The sequence below is a fragment of the Artibeus jamaicensis genome, unplaced genomic scaffold (genome assembly GCF_021234435.1).
Source record: "Artibeus jamaicensis isolate MK-2021 breed Jamaican fruit bat unplaced genomic scaffold, CSHL_Jam_final contig_391, whole genome shotgun sequence".
NCBI lineage: Eukaryota > Metazoa > Chordata > Mammalia > Chiroptera > Phyllostomidae > Artibeus > Artibeus jamaicensis.
The window spans coordinates 6,795,051-6,812,060 of NW_026521814.1; the positions used below are offsets into that span (position 1 = coordinate 6,795,051).

General features: G+C 42.9%; 1 protein-coding gene across 4 annotated transcripts in view; it reads right to left on the bottom strand.

Moving 5' to 3' along the window:
* The window catches only part of STK39 (serine/threonine kinase 39), a 279,398-nt gene that overhangs the window by 158,658 nt on the left and 103,730 nt on the right, over window positions 1–17,010 (bottom strand). For all 4 annotated transcript variants that reach the window (XM_053665140.1, XM_037140707.2, XM_053665141.1 and 1 more), the window contains exons 9-10: window positions 13,927–13,975; window positions 13,758–13,823 (exon numbers count right to left, since the gene is read on the bottom strand). In XM_053665140.1, coding sequence (XP_053521115.1) covers window positions 13,758–13,823; window positions 13,927–13,975 — 115 coding nt within the window. The remainder of the gene's footprint in view (window positions 1–13,757; window positions 13,824–13,926; window positions 13,976–17,010) is intronic.

The window sequence follows — 17,010 nt, forward strand, 5'->3', positions numbered from 1 at the left end:
CAATGCCAACCAAGGGGCAGTAAGGATGTAACCGCAAGGTTATACCTTTTAATATGCCCTATGCAATGATTCAGAAAAATAAGGTTTCCAACTCTAAAAGCTATAAATAGTTGAGATCATAGGGATCCGAACCACATCACTAATATATGACACAAGCAAATAAAAAAGGAAAAGCTCGGTATCCAAACTGCATAGGGCTGGGCTGTGACTGCAGATACTGTTCAGTGCAGCACAGAGCTGGCATCAAACCTCTGTAAAGAGCACTCTACAAGCAGAAACCTGGGGATGACGGAAATCATTACTCTCAGGTGGGCCACTGGTGTGTCATTTGTTTGTCCTGGACAGGAGAGACTGCAGCCACAGAATGATGAGCAAAAATAACAAGTGACTGTGCACACTCAGCCCATCCCCACTCTAAAAGTAATTTCTTATCTAAGACCAGGCTGCAGCACAGCAGGCTCCCCAATTTCTCACCACCAGTGGCTCTCTAACTACCTTTAGTGGCCCTGACAGCACAAGACCCCAAGCTGGGGCCTCCCTAACAGTCTCTGCATCGATGCCCATGCAGTACACGGTACATGACTATCTCTTCCAAAGTTACTCAAAGTCTTAATGTTGCACAAACTGCCAGAAGACCTGGAATGTTCTCTAAAACACAGCTACTTGCATATGTAGGAAAAAATGAAATTGGGTTGGCCAAAAAGTCCATTTAGTTTTTTTCCATATGATAAAATACACATTTTTCATTTTTACCAGTAACTTTATTGATTTGCATATTGTGAGTATGTTGGCCATATTCCACTTAGTTTCTAGTTGGTAGAGGCCAGGGGTGCTGCTGAATATCTTCCTATGCATAAAACAGCCCCACAGCAAAGGATGATTTGGCCAAAATGTCAATAGTACCAAGAAATTTCGCAAACTACTTCTGACATGTTCAATCAGTCAGAGCACCTTCTCCATACGCTGCACAAATCTTTTCATGTGTGTGTTTCAGGTGCATTTTTACCTTTCTTACCAAAAATGTTGCATCTTTTCTTCAATACTATCTCCAATACTAAAATGGCTATGCAAAAATTCACCAGTTTTGGTAAGTTTTTCTTTGAAGTGCATGCTGATGTGACAGCTGTCACAATACAACCTAACTAAACTGTTCTGAATGAAGTTAAAGCCAGCTAAGCACTACTAGAGTCACAGTAAGGAAAAAACTAAACAAACTTTTTGGCTGACCCAATAAAACAAATGCATGGGAATAAACATTTCAAGACCAAAAAAACAATAAAAATATTAAATACCATATGCTGGACACTGAATTTCTCTGTGTGTGTATAAATAACATATTATTCTACAGGTGAAACACTCAAGGCTTGGGATCTGAGATCTGAATACAGGGTCCCTCGCTTTAAACATTAGTAAGCCAATATGCATGAGTAATTACAAGGCCTATATACTCTTTGACTAAGCAATTCCTAAGAACATAGCCTAACAAAATAAGTAACTCTAAATGCAATAATGCACGAATAGTGATGTTCATTCCAGTGTGGATAACAATTTTAAAAACTGCTAACAATCTAAACATCTATCAGGAAGAGAACTGATTATTAATTACAGACATTCCTGCAATTCTTGCAGCCATTAAAAATGACTGAGTAAATGTATGTTTCTTGACACAAAAGATACCCACAGATACCTTACAGGAAAATGCAGGTAGCTCACCCAGCCATAAATGCCTGATTCTGAGCTGACACTGCGGTCTGCTGAAGATAAAGGTGCGAGGTGGAAGGGACAACAGAGAGTGCAAGGGCCTTGGCTAAATGGACACGTGGAGAACTGAGGGTGGACAGTGCAAGGCTGGTTTTAAAGATGAGGAAGAGACTAGACTATGCCAAGCACGGAAGGCCCAACTAAGAATTTGATTTTCAACCCGGAGGATCAATGAGAAGCCACTGAACGAACTGCAATTCACAGATGAGGCAAAGGGTCAGGGTGAGCGGTGGGGCTTCGGCTGGTGCCCAAGGTCACCCGACAAGCGAGTGGTGGAGACAGAGCCCTGCCAGGCCTGGCTGGAGTCCAAGCACAATTTTTCCTTCAAGCACACTTTTGTAGGTCCCAGCATCAGGCCTGACCACAAGAGCTATTCCTGCACATTCCAGCTCTCTCCAGGCTTGGTTTCTCACCCACCTCTTTCTTTTTCTTCTTCCCACCTCGAGCTGCTGTCCAGAGAAGAGTCACAGAGAAAGCCCACCGCTCAGTATTGTGTTTGTATCCCCTCAGGGGTCCCATGCAAAACAGGACCAGTCTGTGTAAAACAGGGTCTTCCCAGTTTCTCCCCGATAGAGTTATATCAGCTAATGACCTGGTTGATAACAACCAAAACAATTTCAAATGGCCTTTTAAATTTAGTTTAAAGACTATCATTTTAATTTCTTAGCTCTATTATTGCTTTGTAAGTTGAACAAGGACTCCTTTCTGTATGCGAGGAAAAAAAATGAAAAGTTATTATATACTCTTCTAAGTCAGTATTAGAATTTGTGGGAAGTAATTTAATGGGAAGCTTAGAAAATCCTGTACCAAAGTGCAACTTTAACTGGGCCTCTTCAATTTTAATTCATTTTAAAACTACTTAATTTCAAAGTAAAAAGAAATTGCAAAAAAAAATTCTGGCCTTAAAAACTAATAAATCCAGGCATCTCCATTATAACAATCAAGTTTTATCAGGAAACAATAAAACAGGCAGAGCCCCCCCCCCCCCCATCCCTGGTGATTTTTTAAGCGTTGGGGTACCATACCCTCTGCTGGCTGCACCACATCTTCTGAATGACCCCAACCTCAGGGGCTAAGAAAGACATCTGAATTCCTTCCACAGCATAGACTTCTTCCTTTCCCAATCGTGCAAAAAAAAAATTGCATTACTTTATCTCTCCTTCACCTTTCCTTCTCCAAAATGTCACACTCATTTTAAAGATTTATAGGACCATGATATATAGTTAAATTAAAAGTTTAAATGGTTCCCCCTAAATGAGGGGATAAATAACAGCTAGTCCAAAATTATAAAGGACTAAAGGCTAATTTAAATCCAGTTTTAAATATCTTCCTAATTAGATGTGGCTTCAGGTAACAGGAAAATTGAATGTGCATGCTAACCGGAGATGAAAAATGCCAATATAGACTCTGCTGAGTGCTGGGGACTAAATTTTTTTCTGTTAAATAATCCAAGGTAGAAAATACACAATTGTTAGATAATAAAATCTAACCATTCTATTTTACAATAAGGTGGCAAAGGTGTGTCAAATTAATAAGCTCACTCAGGACCCTTATCAAGTTGGTGGTAACAAAGGATTTTAAACTTTGAGTCCTGGATGTGAAATACAACAATACAGCACCAACTGAAAAATATCTTAACTATTCTCCTTTCAAACTAAAAGCAGATTTACTCTGCCTCCCCTCTAGCTCTCCCAACAACTCCCACAAAAGGCCATCATTGTCACTTTGCAATCTGGCTCACTGAACTTCAATCGCCACACAGTCATTGATCGACCAAAATACTGAGGCAGGTTCTGTAGACATGGGATAGTATGATAATATTCCTTCAACCAAGGAGCTCAGTCTGGTACAGAAGGTGCAATAGTGGGGAGATAAACTTACATGATGCTAAGTGCAACAAAGGAATTATGCCCAAGGTACAGAAGCAATACAGACAAAAGGCTGACGAACTGTCTCGGGTGCAGGGGGTATGGCATGAGAAAGCTTCACTGAAGAGATGCTAGACTTGGAAAGATACAAGTTCAGGGAGAAGCCTTCCAAACAGAGGGAAGGGGCACATGCCCCTTCATGGAAAACACATGTGAGAATTTCAGGAGTGTATCGGTAGGAAAGCAGAATCAGTAATTCTAAGGATGCATGTTAAGGGTGAGATGGTGGGTGGTTGATGGAAAGGCTACAGAGGTGGCCAGAACACAGGTCAGGGGAGCCTTGGGTGGTCCTTACCCTACAAGCGATGTGGACCTCACCCTATAAGCACTGGAGACTTGGAGTTTATCCCATAATTATTAACAAGAAGCCCTCTCCCCCCCAGCTCAGGGAAAAACCAAATATTTCTCTCCCTCTCTCCTTCCCTTCCCCTCTAAGTATAAAAAAATCAAGAGTTATAAAAAAAAAATTCTAAAATAAAAAAATAAATAAAAAAAAAAAAAACAAGAAGCCATGGAAGGTTTTTAAACCAGGGAAAAGGCACAATCACACTATTAGTTTTCACAAGACCAAAAAGGTATCTAGCCTTTCATACTAGTTTTTCTGCAGCCGTAGCCCATTTCCTCCCCAGTCTTCCTGATTCATCTCCTTTTAAACGAAAGGATATGCTAGTATCAGAGTGGGCAGAAAGGTGCAGAAACACAAACCACCTCCATGGCCATCAGTCTTCACTCGCTACCCACGATGCTCAGTGAACGCTGGGCAAGCAGGTAGTTGAGGACTGCTCTGGGCACATGTGCGCCAGTTAAGTTTCAGAGAAGTTAGCTGATGTGCACAGACAAAGCTTTTGAAGAGTCAGCAAACATCCTATAGGCAAAAAATGAGTCACATAATGCATTTGAACACACGGATCTCAAAGAGCTAACAGGATGTGAAATGAGGTCATTGATTCTGCCTGTTCATTTCCAGTAAAAGAAAACAGTTCTGTACAAAGCACAGTTGTACAAAGAGCATTGCTCACAATACTATTTATGAAATGTAGTCATTATTTTTAAATTTCTAAAAGTAAGTCTATAAGATCTATAAAAATTTTGAAGCTCTCTCAAGTAACAGGTATCTTTAAAAGACACCTCACTCAGAAAATACAAATATTCCCCCTCAATGGGGCTATCAGGATTAGCAAATTACAATTTGCAGAGTCAATTCATTTGGTGCACAAGAGAGGGCCACTTATCCAGAATATATGCATTTTAGATTCAATTCACTGATTGAATTGAAGATAATTTATGATGCTTTTTCTGCTTGTTCTTGCCTCTGTCCTCACCTCTGCCTAGTTCATCCCCAGCACACGCACCAGCCAAGCCCATACAGCAGGCACACTGCAGACGGAAAAAATCTGTGATTGCTGGGGTTTTCACAGACTCCAACTATTTCTGGGCACAGATTCTTACATGAACTATTCTGATAGCACCCCCTAGTGTCCAAAAGCTTTTTTCTGCCTCTACATTCTCAACTGATTAAAATAATGCATTCAAATAAAAAATTAATGGAAACAGCCATAGGCTTATATTAAGGAAACATCTGTCCCAGTTACAGAGCAAGTTAAACCAATGACTTGAACCTCTCTGGCTGCCTGTTCTCTCTAAAATTGGAAAAATAACCACCTCGACCATTTCCTCCCTTGGAGCCTGTGAGTTCCTCAGTAAGACATATTACTAACCCAGACGGACGTTTGTAAACAAGAGGGTGGGCAGGGAGGTCAGTGAGGGGGACGCAAAGTAATGAGAGAGCACGTACCCTCAGGCTTACCTGAATGCTCGGGAGTATTTTATATTAAGTCCACAATGACTGTGACAATTACAGAGGTCGGTTCGCTTCTCCTTCAGAGTTTAGGACACTGAAGGAGAAGTTTAGTGACTCCCTCCTTCCTCCACTCAGCCGGCCCTGAGAACTGCAGGACCCACAGAACTTTCTGCAAACAGCCTGCTGCCACCCAGAACTGCACTGGCTTCACCACAAAACCCCAGAAACTCTCCAAACCCATCTCCAAAATTTACAATTTGGGTTTTGACAAGAATTATGTAAAATAAAAATGTTAGATTTGATTCGTAATTTAAAATAAGAGCAATAATAGTAAAAAGTGCTTAAAATCATCACCCTTAACCTCCTGCCTACTAAAAACATAACAAAAAACAACTAAACAAACAAACAAACAAAAAGACCCTCCAACTGACTAAGATGCTTAACATTCATGGCTCAGTAAAAACCTTACATACCTTGGATCCTTCTGCTCCAAATCTGAGACCTTCAACAAAGCCAGAAACTCGTGTTCAGTTTGCATTGCAGCAGCTCACAGAATTAAAACCCATTGTTGCCCTCTACTGGGCAGACTTGGAACAAAACTAAAATCCATTGATAAAGCATTTGAAGTCATGGTATTTCTTCTCCAGTTTCTAGATAGTATGTAACCTTCAATATCTTATAAATTAATGTAAGATGGCAGGAGGGGAAAATAGGTATATTTTCGGAAATTCAGAGTGATTCTCCCTCTTTACTGACTGAAAGGAGAGATTAAATGATAGCAAACTGGTCACCTGACTTGGACTCTGCCACTGTATGATGTGTGGCCTTGGTCAAGGCCCTCTGGGCCTCAATTACCAGGTCTTCAAATTAGAGGCTTGTGAACCAGGAGATATCTATGATTCTCGTTGCTCTTTTCCACTTGTAGTCCAAAATATTTATAGTGTTTTTTTAAATCAGTCTTAGAAACCTAATGTATTGTATCCTCAGTCCTGTTACTCGCAACTTCATTGATTGTTATAAGGCTGCAGTAACTGAGATGAATGTAGACCAAGTGTCTAGCATGGCACACAAAAGTGCACAAGAAGTGTGAGTTCTCCTTCTGGTCCCCCAGTCCCCCCACGCAGCAGTCCTGTGACCCTGTCCATTCCCACAGTGTGTGTTCTGCAACCGTATCCCGAAGCACTTACTCTCTGCTGCTCCTCCAGTTTCACAAGCCTTGTGATGCCTGCACTGTGCCCCTCTCCCCCCGACAGGCGAGCTTCACCCAGGGCTGTGCCCTTTATCTGCCTGCACTGCGGTGCGTTACTGGCCACAGTGGTTGTAGTGGTGGCTGCAGCAGCAGCAGCAGCAGTGGTACCCACAGCATCAGAAAGTGTGACAGAAACGATAAGGACATGATAATAAGAAAACTAATAATAAAGCAATAGATGTGGTTATAAAAAATAAAATTTACTGTAATTTGAGTAACACTGAGTGCCATTTATTATTTTGTGTCAACCACTGTGCTATAACACTTCTATCCTTTCTAATGTGGCCTCAAAAAACACAGGTATTATTACTTTTCCAATTTCGCGAATGAAAAGCTGAGCTTCTGGCAGCTGTTTAACAACTACTGATGCTACCAAACTCGCTAGCCACCTGTCTTCCCTTCAGAGCTCTAATGCTCTTTTATTACCTATTATCTCCACATCTGCTGGAACTCTGGCAGACTCTGGGTTCCCACAGTGACCCTGTGACTGGCGTGGACACCCCACCGCATCTGAGGTGACAGACTACTCGCACTGAGAATGACAAAAGTAGCCCCCCTTCCCGACTTACGCCATTGAACTCTTCTCCATCTATATTTCCTTCCTATGGTCTCCCTTCTGGGGTAGGATGCAATGGGAAGTGCATGGAACTGGAAATATGAATTGCCTCTTATTAGCCATGTGACTTTAGGCAAATCACTTCGGCTCTCACACATGCATCTGTAACGTGTGATAATAATATCTGCCTTACCTGTCTCCAAATACAATTGTTTAGAATAATTAAGGAAGCATATATGAAAGTATTCTAAAAGCTGTAAATGAATATCAGCTCTATGTCTAATTAATTCTTGCTATTCTTCCTATGCACCCCAATGTTCACAGCAGCACAATTTACAATAGCCAAGTGCTGGAAGCAACCTAGGTGTCCATCAGTAAATGAATGGATCCAAAAACTATGGTACATTTACACAATGGAATTCTATGCAGCAGAAAGAAAGAAGGAGCTCCTACCCTTTGCGACAGCATGGATGGAACTGGAAAGCATTATGCTGAGTGAAATAAGCCAGGTGTTGAAAGACAAATACCATATGATCTCACCTTTAACAGGAAGCTAAACAACAAAACAAACAAACGAGCAAAACACAACCAAAGACACTGAAATAGAGAACAGGCTGACAGTGACCAGAGGGGAGAGGGAAGGGAATTTCAGGGGAATTTCAGAGGAAGTGGGGAAGGGTTTTATAGGAACAAGTATAAAAGACACGCGGACAAAAACTAGGTGGGGTGGAAATGGGAGGGAGTGGGAAAGGGCTGGGTGGGTGGGCTGGGATGAGAGTAAAAGACAGAAAACTGTACCTGAACAATTACAATAAAAAATTTTTTTTAATTCTTGCTATTCTTAAGGCTCTTTAAGCACACACTTGGCATGGTAGAGAAGATGGCTGCCAGCACCCTGGTGGGGTGGGAAAGAGAACAGGAAGGCGGGTGAACAAGCAATGGCGATGTTCTTCTTGTCCTTCTTTTATAGGCCTTGCAGGCTTTTTCTGCGTTCCGTCCAAAACAACAAAAAAGAGAAACAACCTTCATCACCCACCCCCACCTGCCCGTCCACCAAGACTCTCCTCACTCCCTATCTTACTACATACCTCAAAACTGAGCACAGTAACCATTCTCTTTGTTTACATGATAGTCACAGCAGCCTGGGTTAGACGGAGCACCCCCTGCATGCCAATCACGGGCCCAGACGTCCAACGCAGACCATCTCATCCTCGGGGCAAAACAGTGTAAGTGTCCTTGGCTCCTTTGGACAGGTTAGGCTCAGAGAGACCAGCCAGCTACCCCACCGAAGCACACAGATCCAGCTACTGCTGCTTCCACAGCAGCCACAGAGGCCATTTCCACTTCCCACCCAAACCTCACCTCCTGGCAAAGTGCTCCTTTGTCTGCAAAACTACTTAGAAATCACAGGGAAATCCTATCCAATTTTTGACTAGTGGCAAAATTTGTATGAGGTTTGAAAATTAAATAATAGTATTGTGTCAGTGTTAGTTTGTTGGTTTTGATAATTGTACTGTTAAGTAAAGAATGTCCTTGTTTTTAGGAAATACACATTGAAGTATATTTAAAGATACAGAACATCATATCTATGACTTTGAAATATCTTTTAAAAAACAGTGAGAGAAAATATACGCAAAAATTTTGTTTTACTGTTTCTGTAACTTTTTTTGTAAGCCTGCAGTTATTTCAAAATAAAACACAGGCACAGAAAGGGCAATAATTGAATGCATATTAAATACAGCCGACCCTTGACACCCACGGATCCCCAACCACAGGTTGAAAATAAGTACTGTTTTTGATCTGAGGTTGGCTGGATCTGTGGGTGCAAAACCCACAGACACAGTGGGCTGGCTGTGTACTTATTGAAAAACTTAGGCACATAAGTGGATCTGCACAGTTCAAACCAGTGTTGTTCAAGGGTCAGCTGCGTTAAGTAAATGTCAGTTGTACTATCCCTACCATTCATTCCCGAGCACCAGGAGGATGAAATGAAGTCAACATCTTGGGTCCTCCCTGTGAAACCAGTTGAGCTGGTTGATTCTGGGACCCACAAAGACTATCCCAGTTGTTCCAATTCACAACAGTTCAACCCAAATGTAGCAGTGGTAAAATGTCGCTTCCCTCCTTCTGATAATGACCATTTCTAACGTCTCAATATCATAATTCAAACAAAATCCTCCGGTGATTCTACTTCCCATGAAAACACGAGCAACTGCGCTAAAAAGAACTATGCACTATGTTTCCTCACTGCACCCTTTCTCTGGCCAATATGGCTAAGCAGTTGGCATGCAGACGTCTGCGCAGCTCCTAACCTTTTGACCCTTATCCGGTCATCAGTGGGTTTGGCCACAGAGAATGTATGACTGTGAGTGAATGTGGTGACTCTAAGTTCATCTCACTAACGTAGGTCAGAGACAGCAGCCAACTCTGAAGCTCAGATGCTCCAACAGCAGATACACACTAAGTATTTGATTTTGACAGAATCAAATACTTCATGCCCTTCCCCACCCAGTGAATCCAGCAGTAAATGGTAGAACACCACACGGTCAAGTTTCAAACCCCAAAAGATGACATTTTACACAGGCTCCTAAAATCACATGAGAAGGAGTAATGGCCATGTAGCGTTTTCTTCTCATGTCCAAGAATAAGTGAAAAGTGGAAAAGGAGTACTATAGCTGCACTTAGCTCTTTCCTCATGAGTCATTAGTAGCATGTCCTCATTTGGAATTTACAGGAACATCAAATCTGTCACTAGGCTTCACCACATGCCTGGGTCAGACAGAATTTCCATTTCACAGACAGAAAAATTAGGGCAAAAGAAAATTAAGATGATCCTTAAACCATCCTATCAGCAAAAGAACCCAAAATGGACCAAATACGCTGCCTTCAGCAAGAAGGCAAACATCCCTAATTTCTATAAATCCCCAATACACAAAATCATTTTACATCGCTAAGTTACCAGGGAAGCCACACCGGTCTGTTTCTGTTCTTTAGTAATTTTTCTCCTGGTTGAAAGGAGGCAGTCAGGATGAAGACAAGACCTCCCACTCACACAGAAGGATATGAATCCCAACTGATGCTCCACATTCTGGCCAAACGCATGAGTGCGAGGGGCTTCTGTCCCTCTCAGGCCAAAGGACTGCACTGGTGGGCCCCCTGCAGCTTCCTGAGATGAGCGACAGTAACAGCCCTTCTCTCTCTTAAATGTGAGGATTATTCATGGTGAAGAAAACACATCTTGAAAAATACCTCTTAATTTTGGTTACGATACAAGAGGAAAAGCAACTGTCTAAGACAACAAATTTTAAGTCCACATGGCTGCCTAGCTGTCCAGAACTGGGTCCACAGGCCCAGCTGTCATGTAAACACGGGCGTAGCAGTGGACTGTCTGTTTCTACTTTGAAAAAACAACAGACTGAGGAGACAAAAACCAAAAAACTAGCAAGTAGCCTCTGAGGAGCAATCCTACACCCGGAAACCAGAGCTCAATCAGCGGGGAGGCGCCACGGCAAACAGGAAGGGCCGCAGCTGAGCAGATGTCGAGGGAGAGAAGTCCAAAAAATGAGTCACACCAACGCCACAAGAAAGACCCCCCTGTACCAACTTTCAAATTAATTCACTTAAACACGGTAAGAACCGAAGATAAGCAAAGGCATCCTATAGGAACAGTCTGCAGTGCCTGTGGAGATGAAAATAACACCGACTGCCCAGTGGCCAAGCTGCAGCAGACCTGTCGGGTACAGAACAGCGTGGCCGCTTACAACCTCCTGAGCCCAGAGAGGGAGGGCTGTCTGCCGTCAGTAAGGATCCGAAGAACAAGGGTATCTAAGTACGTTGGGGATCAGGAGAGTGGAAAAGGGAGTTCCAAACGGTCTTTCCTCAGTGCACTCAGGCACGGGTTCTCACTGCGCTAGTGAACACCCCTGGGCACTTACAATGAGCAGGTCACGCACTGTGATCAACGTTGATCAGGTCCACGTACTGGCCACCAAACCTGTGGGCACGGAGTGGAAGGGAGCCCACAACCCAAATGTACTTCAGAATGAGAGTTAGGACAGGAAAACAGCCACCTTAATGGAGCTCAGACTAACCTCGCAAGGAGCCACTCTCTTTTCTATGTTTAAAGAACTGATTTACATTCTCCCTTTCTTCCTCCATGGGACAGAGATGTGTGGCTATTTTCCATTGGAAGAATGAATGACAAAACAAGCCCTGAGGTTTAGGTGTAAACTCAAAGAGCAAAAAATGGCAGATGGCATGGTTGAAAAATTCTCATCTCCCAAAACTAGCTGCTTCTTGTTTCAGATATGTGCAAAATGGGATCTAGAAGGCCTGGCACACTAGTATGTAATAAATCAGTGAAATCGCTTTTTAAAAGGAAGGAAATAAAGGCACGGCCTAAACAGTCTTCTTTATCTCAAGCTGATGGAAGAATTTCCAAAGGAAAGTGTGGATTCTGCAGTCAAAACTCTAAGTGGTTCAAGTCAGCTGGAGTTTAGAATATGAGGCTACAATTTGAAATGATGCTATGAATTCAAGGCTAAGGAGCTTGGCTTTTATTTGATAGGAACCCCCCGCCCCATTTATTTGCTTTAGGTTTGTGTTTAATTTTAGAAACAACTTTTGAGCAATTAAGCGACGTGATCAGAAAGTCAATCCTGCACCAGTGTCTACGAAGGAACATCAAGGAAGAACAGGGGAGAACAGTTGGAAATCTACTGCAATCATCCAAGTAAAAACAAACAAACAAAAAAAACAGGAGGAAATCATTTGGAGCCATGTTGCACAGGGAAATGAGAGGGTCTGGAGAGGGACTAGATAGGGAAGACAAGGAAAGAAGGAGTATTAAATAGAAAAGGAATCCCAGTGTTCAGAGGTTGAGCGACTCAGAAAGATGCACAGAGCACAGGGAGGTTAGGTGTAGGAGGGAAGGTGAACCCTTTGGAAAAGCTGCATCCTAAAGGCTGGCCGGCCACTTAACAAGGAGCTGGAAGTGTGAGGCCAAATAAAGCTCTACAGAGAAAGCACGCCTGGAAAATCTTTCCCCAGGCAATAGCTACAGGAGGAGATCAAACAAAACTTCCAGCAAAAAAAAAAATGCAAAGACAAGAAATATATTCTTTGGGGACACATACTGCACATACCAATGGCTTTCTAACAGCGCTTTTTTTCAACTCTCGCTGACATTTCAGTCATCTGATCAAAAGACCTGGTGCTGGACTCCAGCACCCGGGGAATCTCTCCAGGCTCCACCCTCCAGCTTCGCCATGGCACCTTCAGACTCTGGCAGGGGCACTTCTAGTTCCTCTTGCCTCTTACTGAAGCTTTCCCTCTCTCTGCTGCCCTGGAGATGAGCCACTCTTACGGACTCTCGGTCCAACATTCACTTTTCCCTCAGAGACACCCCACAGGCCAACCTTGCTCAGGTCTCTGCACTGCAACGCCCTTTCCCTGGCCCAGGCCCACAGGCCCAGAACCAGCCCACCCCACAGAGGACTGCTGGCCCCGCAGAGGTGCCTCAGATGCCTGCACGGAATGGGTCACTTCTTGAAGTCTGTTTAAAACAATTCTGAAGCATTAGCAAAAGGCATTCCACACAGAATGTTTTCAGAAAGGCAATGTCTAGAAGCTAACATTCAAAGTTACATACAGCGAGGCAGGATGAGATGTAATCACTCGTGCGCATGTCTCTGACAACTTTAATTACAGAGCAGACAAGTCACGGTGGCTTTCCTAATAACTGTAAAAACGGGGGCCCCCCTTTCTAAGTCTGTGACTCCATAACGATTTTTAACTATAGATATCTAATATAATTTTAAAATCCAACTAAACCAAAACAGAGCTTAAATTTTGTTAGGTTTCATGCCACAATGAAATCAGTCATCACCAATAAATAAAACCCCGGTTAAACACATAAATATACTCAAACATACATTCCATTTTAAAGTTCTGAAAGCTAGAATGAAAAGTTTTTCAAGCCATCAAAAACTTGGTTAACATAAGGTAGACTACAAAAGGCACCACAGGGTCTTTTAGGAGGAAAGAACAGATACAACACCCCACAGAAATTCCAAATAACCACTGAAAACAAAAGTTTTGTTTTTCCTTTTGTCATTTCAAACTGCTTTAAAAAGACTCTTCCTCTTCTGTAAAATCCAAACAAAAGGTGTTCAAGGACATCTTACCTCTCCAGTGTTCAAAACTGATGACAGTCCCCTCCCCTCTGACCTTCTTGAAGCACAGCACATAAATGGAAAAATGCAATCATTTGAGTTTCCCATTGTTTCCACACCCAAACAGGGGACAGCACACTGAGATAACCAAAAGGCAGAATGCAGTTACGTGAGTAACCACTAATCACACAGCCTCCGAAGAATCACATCCTGAGCACGTGGAAACCTCTTTCCTCCTTTTCCTAGGGGTCCGTTTCCCTGGGTCAGGAGGGCTGACGTGCTTCCTTACCTTTTTGGCTCTTTGGGCTATGTCTGGTGTCCTGGTAAGCAGCTTCTCAATCAGGTACTCTCTGTTCTGCAAAACAAATATTCCCCGCATTTTAACATCAAATGAGAGACACAGAAATTCACAGTGATTTCAAAATAGCAGATTTACTTGGGGTTTTTAAGCATGTTACCTTGGCTTTCTGGAAGAATTTGCATTTTAAAAGTTCTGCTGCTGTGGGCCTGAAAGATCAATAATAAATCAGAGTTGAAACAATGACCACTCGATAAATACACTGCCTTGATGAAACAACTCAATCCTAGTGTTTTTCGGGAAGACCAGTTTTAGGACTAGTAAAACCAGACACTAAATTAATCACAAGCTGGCACCAAATAAAATAGTGCTAATTTTCCAGTTCCTTTCAAACTCCTCTACTGCAAAACACACCTCTTCAGTTAACTATTTGGGGCGTGATTAGTTTTCCACCCTTCACCCCTCACACTTCACTAAGCACTGTCTAAAAGGTGGCACACTGACGCACCCGTGAGCTGAATTCCTGCCTTTATTAAGAAGCCACACAAGCTGCGCTATGACTCTGCCAAGAAACTACAGTCCACAGGGCTCGGAGACTCCCCAAGAAAGGCAGGAACCGCGAGGGGGCCCACACGCCATGCGTGCACACTCTGTCTGCACCCTCCCCCCAAAGTAACACTGTCTCCAGGGTACACGGACCACTCATTGTTCTTCGGGGGAAGGTAAATGTGATGGTGATTAATAAAATGCAAACTCATTTCCTGTTAACTCAACATCAGGTCTGGAGGCTTCACAAGGTTGAATCAAGAATTTGGGGGGAAATACTATCCAGATGTCGCTGTGTACACCTTCACTGCAGCAGGTCAAGGGCACATGCTGTTAGGCGATTTCACTGGGAGGGATGCTAACTTTCACTAGCTGGTCCCCAGGCCTGTGATCTCTACTCTGTATGACTATCCTGCTCCCCAAAACATTTTACCTGATGACTTTATTAGTATCTTTGCCTTAAAAATTAGTTCATAGGAGGTGGCACAGTACTGATGATTTTCTACTTCTGTTGAGTACTTGCTGGCACTATTCCAAAAAGCAGAGCTTCCTTCATTGACAGTTCCTTCTAAAACCAGCAGCAATGTAGGAAAAAAATCACATAAATCTAGACTACAGATAGTCAGCAAGACAACTGGCCCAATTCCTCAAAAATCAGTATCAAAGAGCAAAAGGGGAGTCGTGAGGGTCCCATTCCAGATCTTAAAAGACTAAAGAAACATAACACCAAAGGCAACACGTGACCCTGGCTTGAATCCTGCATTTGAAAGGGAAAGAGAAGCTACTTAAGACATTTGGAAGTAATCAGAGCTAAGTGGATATGCCAGGTATTAGACAATTTTAGGAAATGACTGCTCATTTGCTCAGATGTGGAAAAGTACTGTGGTCAAGTAGGAGCAGGTCTTTATTTGTACGGAAGGCAAGCTCAAGCAGTGAGTCTTATTACTTATTTTCACTGTTCAGCAAGCAAAATGTTGATAGATGGATATAACAGATATGAAAAATCTTAATTGTTGAATCTAGGTGGTAGTATAGAAGTAAACATTGTACTGTTTTCTGCCTTTTCTGTATGCTTTAAATTTTTCATAATAAAAAAAACGGGAGGTGAGAGAGGACCATTATGAGCATCATTAGGCATCCTCTCAGGTGATGACAAGCCAAGGAGCTAAGTGTTACCTGGAGACGGTGCACATTTGAAAGGATTCTCACATCTGAAGAGGTTAAAAACCACTTCTTTGGAGCCAGGAAGCTCCATTAAAATGTTTCCCGGGACCAAACCCAAGGATCTAAAAGAATCAGGAAGTGTCACTACGTGCAACGACGCACAAATTGCCTAAATCGACAAGGGCCCTCAACTGTGTTTCTGTGCAAAGGAACAGAAATTTAAATCGTTCCTGCTCTTTCCCTCATGGCCAAGTGGAACCCTCGCTGCAGGTGCCTGGAGAGACACTCCGATGGCCACATCTGCTGCAATAAACAACCGCGAAGTGCTCACTGCTTTAAGTAAATAAAGGTCTAAACAACGGGTGGGCTGCGGTTTACACATTGTGTGCCAAGTCCCTTGGTGCGCTCATTCAAATTTGTGAATATGGACCTTGTTAAAGAGCCACATTTGGTTATGGAACCAAAAATGGTGCTGCTCTTTCACGTGATTTAACTTTGGTTGTTATTTTTAACGTGTACTCTTACCGATCACCGGCAATGTCTTTGGCCTCCAGCTACTCCAATCCATCCCTTTATTCTCCATCTTGGAAAATACATATTTATTGAGCATCTCCTACCTGTCAGGCGTTACGCTAGATGCCAGGCATACTATACGAGAAGTAAAAATGAAAGACACAAATTTGGCCTTCAGCGACCGACACCTAAGCAGAGGAGGGAGACTGCAAGGCTGGACCAGAAGAGTAACGTCAGAACCCAGAACCGTGTACGGGAGGAGGCGGAGCGGTCCCACGGGACCCAGTACGAGAGCCACTCATCACAGAAGGGACTGAGCGAGATCTGCCACCACGCATGGAACTTCAAAACACGACACAAAATTTCAAAACACCAGGAGGTATCCAAAATAACTTGGGCTGAATGTTTTAAAACTGAAAAGAAACTGAGGACACTTAGGATACTTAAAGGACTCAAAGCCACTGTTTCAGTTGCAATGCTCATTTCCTCCACCTCCCAGTTCAACTCCCTGCCACCTCTCTCTTCCTCATTCCAGCCCACCATCCAGGCACATAAAACAATCAGGAAACGTCACTGAGTGCAACGATGTGCAAACTGTGTATGTCTCCAGCGGCCCGAAACTCGGCCTCTAAAAAGACGAGATTTCTTATTTGTCTTAATAGATTTCAGTGGCCTGAGAGGCTCTGACTTTTCCATCCTCCTTTCCCATCACGTCCTGTGTGAACTCCCTCTTCCAGTTACAATGATGTTCTCACCCACCTTGCTCTTTCGTGACAAAGCACAACTTACTTTCCTTGCTTAACCATTCTTTTTTTTTGAGTTTTTTAAATACATTTTATTGATTATGCCATTACAGTTGTCCCATTCTCCCCCCATTCATTCCCCTCCACCCTGCACACCACCTCCTCCTCCCATTCCCCCCCTTTATAAAGTTCATGTCCATGTGTCACAAGTTCTTTAGCTTCTACATTTCCCATACTATTGTTGCCCTCCCCCCATCTATTTTCTACCTACCATGTAT